The 5,428-nt window shown below is 38.7% G+C and overlaps 1 protein-coding gene across 2 annotated transcripts in view; it reads left to right on the forward strand.

The window, feature by feature from the left end:
* Nucleotides 1-5,428, forward strand: part of lrmda (leucine rich melanocyte differentiation associated) — a 316,113-nt gene that overhangs the window by 1,343 nt on the left and 309,342 nt on the right. For both annotated transcript variants that reach the window (XM_014005095.1, XM_014005094.1), the window contains exon 2: nucleotides 748-848. In XM_014005095.1, coding sequence (XP_013860549.1) covers nucleotides 748-848 — 101 coding nt within the window. The remainder of the gene's footprint in view (nucleotides 1-747; nucleotides 849-5,428) is intronic.

Raw genomic sequence — 5,428 nt, forward strand, 5'->3', positions numbered from 1 at the left:
ATTCTATTCTATTCTATTCTATTCTATTCTATTCTATTCTATTCTATTCTATAACTTGAGTTGTTAAGTCTAAAAGTAGAAAAACTCAATTTAGAGGCTAAAAAGTAGCAAAATACCAGCTAAAAGTATACCCAAAGTAGCAAAAAGCTAGCTAAAGACTAAAAGCTGTGCATGGCTAACTAAAGGTAGCAAAATAATAGTGAAATGTCGCAAAAAGCTAGCTAAAAGCTAAAACTAATAAATACAGAGTAAATATTTTGAAGCATGAAAGTGATTGCAATGGATTTTTATAAAGAAAATATCAATAAATATATTGAAATATTTTAAAAATGAATGAAAGTTACAAAAACACAGGTCCTGTCTCCCACCTCCTTAATCAACTTAATGTTTTTTAATGACTAAACAGGAAAACAACAGTGTGAACGGTGACTCAGCATTAAGTCTAACGTTTTATCAGTTGTAGACGCATGTTGAATGATTACTGAGAGTTTCATTTGAAATATGTCCTTTGGTTGATGAGATATTATGTTAATTTTTCAGGCAAACAAACACAAACATGCACACGGACACTAGCAAAATACAATATTGCCCTTCCCCTTCACTGACAGTCAAAAACAACTTTTCAGGAAACATTGTTTCTACTTTAAAAAAAATAATTTCCTGTTTTGTTTTGTGTAAACTGTTATCTTGCTTTACGCACCGGAGCTATCATTGCGATCTCTCATTCTGCTTTCTGACCTTTTAAAGGTTTCCTACATCGGACACGACGCAGAGGAGGTTCCAGTCTTCCTCGGAGACATGTATGGACAGTTTGCCAAACGACTGGATCTGAGTTTCAATCAGCTCAGGTAAGAAAAGGTGAAAACAAGCAGAGGGGAAAACGTAATCAATCATTTCTACTGGGGGACGTGAATCTTCCTGCCGGCTGCAGGTGAAGATGAGCACCTCTGTCCGGAGCAGAACATCAAACAGCTGGATGAGTCTTATGGTGCGTTCACACTAAACGTGATTTCAGCATCAGGAGCATCAGGTTTACATGCAAAGTCTATGGTGGACGCGCTTCAAGCAGCGTCGGGAAGTGCTGCGGCGCCTCAAGCGCGATTAGAGCAGCGCGATTTGAACAATCTGAGCGTTCGACGCTCTGAGGCGCAAATCACCGAAGTTAGAAAATCTGAACTTTTGCAACTCGACGCGCCGCGTCAACCAATCAGAGAGACTCCACTGTGTGACGTAGCGACATATTTCCCGAAGGGACAGTTTACTGAATGATGTCCACTAACCTGAAACAGACGGAGAGGAGCTCTTTAGCTGAAATTGAGTGCCTGCAGTCGGTGTCCTGACAGGAGATATCCGTACCAATGCGTGGCAGCGGCTCATCAGACTGGAAAAATAGTCCTGAAAGCAGCTGTGAGCCTCTCCTGCAGTTCCTGGGTGATGAAACTCAGAATGTCTCTGAATTATCTGGTGAATTAATTATGAATTAATTATCTGATGAACGTGACATGCTCTTGCTCTCTGTAAATTAAGCAAAGCCACTTCCTCGTCCGACATTAAACAGAGCCCGACAGAGGAGGGAGGGGCGGGGAGGCTGTTGCCGTGCAGCACTTCAAGAGCTGTCCTGCGTCTGACCTCAAAGTGCACAAGCGACCAACTTGAAGCGTTGGCTGCGATTTTGAAGCTGAAATCGCGTTCGGTGTGAACGCAGCATTAGGCATCAGCTGGGGACATACGGGGTACAATAAAAAAAGGCATAATCAATAATATGTGACATGCTAATTCAGGATCAAATAAAATAAAGCTCTCCAGTCAGAACATTTGTGTCAGAAGGGAGCTGTTAAATTAACATCAAGATAACAGCTGATTTAAAAAGTGGAACAAAAGAAAAGATGGTTAAAATGTGACTGATTTCTGAACTCTTCTCATGTCTGTCAGACCATGACGCCATCTCAGTCGTCACTTTAAAAAAGTCAGAGTAATTGCTTTGAGACAGTTGTCACATGCCTGCAGACCTGGTTATAGAGGTATATCCACATTTATGCTCTTAAGCACAATTTATTTTGTGAATGGCAGAAGATGGGTGATGATGTTTTTGCTTGTGTTTGTTTGTGTGTGGTTGAATGCACGGATGGATTTTAATCAAATAAAGTAATCATTGGATGTACATCTGCAAGTGATCAATGTTTGGAGTCAGTCCCGTTCAAGACGGGTTCCACAGTGTTTGATATTTGACCTAACTGGCTGCAACTCCATCAGTTCTTAAAATAAAATGACCATAGTTTAAAACTGGCCTGGACAGTGCTGGGTGATACCTTATGGATTTATATTTTCATGCAGTCATTGCTATTATTGTGATAATCAATCTGTAGCTTGTTTTTTTGTGGCAACAGGTGAATATTTCTGAGCAACATGATGATGCTTTTTTATTATTTATCATACAGGACCGCCTATCACTGTAAAAAAAAAACCCTTCTGATTCTAATTGCCTACATCTCACCATCACTGATGTAACATTTCTTTGTAATTTTTAGGGTGCATCTTTATTTACGTCACTTTTTGAATGCAACGTTTGCAAATTACATTTTAGCTTGAGACAGAACAATTTCACCTCCTCTAAAACAATTCATATAAAAATTGGCTAGCGTCACATTTAAAATTCAGCTACCATGTAATGGTCATATACAATAAAGTAGTAGTGCCACACTAGGAGATTTGTTTTCATAATTATGAGAATAGTGAGATTATTAAGAGAAAAAAGACACATGAGAATAATATCAAAATAATATAAGAGTAAAGTCATAATAGTATGAGAATAGTCATAATTTTACTAGAATGAAGTAATAATAGTACAAGAAAAAAGCCGCATGAGAATAAATTCAAAATGTTTTGAGAATAAAGTTTAAGGAAATTTTGTGACTGATTAACTGCATTTTAAATACAGTCATATTTTGTGATCAGTTTTAAGCATTTACTTTAATAGTTAGATAATCAATAAGTCTCCATATATTTTTAGTGTTTGTTTCTATAACTCACTTACTTGTGTTAGAGGTATGACATCATATCTGGGGTGGGACTAGGCTTGCTATAAAAGCTTTGCTGGAAGAAGGAAGAGCTGTGAAAAACTTTATATATGTGTAAATAAACCTTCAAGACTGAGTATTGGACCGTTTTCCTGCACCTGATTCAAGTCCTATGAACATGTTCCATTCAAAGTTACAATATTACGAAAATAAATTTGAAATATTACAAGGATAAGGCTGTAGTATTATGAGAATAAAGTCATAAAATTACAAAAAGACCTACACAAAAAAGCAGTCTTACAATTGTGTTAAAAGGAGCATCTTGTGAAGTTATACTCTGATATTGGCCGTATGGCATTTTAGGGCTGCAACGATTAATCGATTAATCGACGACTAATCAGTTATAAAAATAATCGATGACTAATTTAATAATCGATTAATCGTTTTTTTTTGTTCTTTATTTTGTATTTCTCTCCAAACTGCTTTGACACCTTCCACTGCCACATCTGCCTTTCTGTCCTTGACACACATGCACAGTAGTGGTAACTGGGGTAGGCTGTGGACGTCACAAGACATTATACAGACAGGCTCTGGTATCATGGCTACCTGACAACAGAGCTCAAAAGTGTGGGATCATTTTAAGAAAATGAAAGAGAAACCTGTGCAATATCTGCAGAGCAGAACTTACCTTCCACAGCAATTATTTTTAGTTAGCACATAGCTAAAATCTAACCATGGTTATATAATAGCAGCTGCATTCTGGCACGATAAGCTCTATGTTTTATATTCAGTTCACGTATGATCTGATTAGTCGACTAATCGAAAAAAATAATCGGTGATTAATCGATTATAAAAATAATAATTTGTGGCAGCCCTATGGCATTGCAATTAATGGCTGCATTGACAGATTTAGTCATCACATATTGTGAATGGAAGCATCTTACACTAACAGTGACTCAAAAGTAATACTTCATAAACACAGTGACACGTATTGGAGTCTGTCCACAGCAGGTGTGAGACGACCCAGGAAGGGAAAATAGACATGTCATGTAAGATTATGACTTTTTTTCCTGTGGTATTTTAACTTTATTCTCGGATTTAAAAAAAAAAGATTTCTTTTAGTGTGGCCCTGATACTCTGTCATAGTAATATAAGCTCTTTAATTTTTATAAAAAAATTTTATAATAGGAAACATTTTTTCCACACATCAAATAAGTGTACAGTAACATGTAAATAATTATTTATATTGGTGCCATTTGAAATCTTGTTGATGTCTCTTGTCAGATTGTTGAAATGTTTTTTTTTGTTGTTGTATTGACTGTCAGGTGAAGTACACCAGGTGTAAATAGATGCACAGGTTAGGGGGAACTCAGTGGACTGCCTTCAGCATTCTGCACTTTCTTATGCCGCTCAAGTCAAATCGAGAGGGAGACATTGCCAGAGCTTGTTGTAGCTAATATGCTTACTTCTGTCAGCACAATTGACAACAATCACCCGGCAAACTGACAATGAGTCACAACGAGGAGCGAGACGGTGGCATCAGCTTGAACGGAGACACTTGTGCGTTTCTGGTGTGCTGCACCTATGGGTTGTTTCTCATGGAAGCCAGTGCATCTTTGCCTGTGCGGAGAGTGTTTGTGCACCTGTCTCTGTGAGCACAGTTGTGAGCATCTGGGCAGGTAATGGCAGGATGAAATTATGGTAGTGGGCTGTCACACCCACACCTCTCCCTCGGTGTGCTGCGGTGTCAAGCCTGTCTCATCAATGTGTTGAGAAGTGTGGCTCGCGGTGAGATTTCTGTCTCCGGTTGGGCCTGGCTGGGGTTGTGTTGTCCACTTTGTTCCAGGTCAGGTGTGTACACATCGCAGGGAGGTGGCATGTGCTACCTTGACATGATTTCTCTCTGTGACTTGAGCGCACTTTCGATGCCTGCATCTATTACATTCAGTGTGTTCACCCTGGACACATGAGGACTGAAGTGGACACATGTCTTTGGCTCACAGCGAGAATTCCTTACAGAGTTTGAGCAGCGATATCTCTCCTAACAAAGCTGACAGGGTAAATGATGAACAAATGAAGTTGGTAAAATCCTTAAACCCTTTTTTTTCTGCACAAAACTTCTTTTTTGTTTGTTTCTTTGGATTTTTTTTAAACCACATTCAGGTTGTACTCACTCTAGGGTTGGGCATAATCGTATCGTGTGCGATTAATCGTCAGAAAACATTAATCGATTATTTTTTGGCACTTGACGTTTAATACGATTAATGCAACCAGGCAGAGTCCACTCGGTGCTCCTCCCTCCTTCAAATATGACAAACATAAAAAAGGTTCTGTAATTTATTTATCCATCCATCCATCCATCCATCCATCCATCCATCCATCCATCCATCCATCCATCCATCCATCCATCC

This window comes from Austrofundulus limnaeus, unplaced genomic scaffold (genome assembly GCF_001266775.1).
Source record: "Austrofundulus limnaeus strain Quisiro unplaced genomic scaffold, Austrofundulus_limnaeus-1.0 Scaffold28, whole genome shotgun sequence".
Classification (NCBI taxonomy): domain Eukaryota; kingdom Metazoa; phylum Chordata; class Actinopteri; order Cyprinodontiformes; family Rivulidae; genus Austrofundulus; species Austrofundulus limnaeus.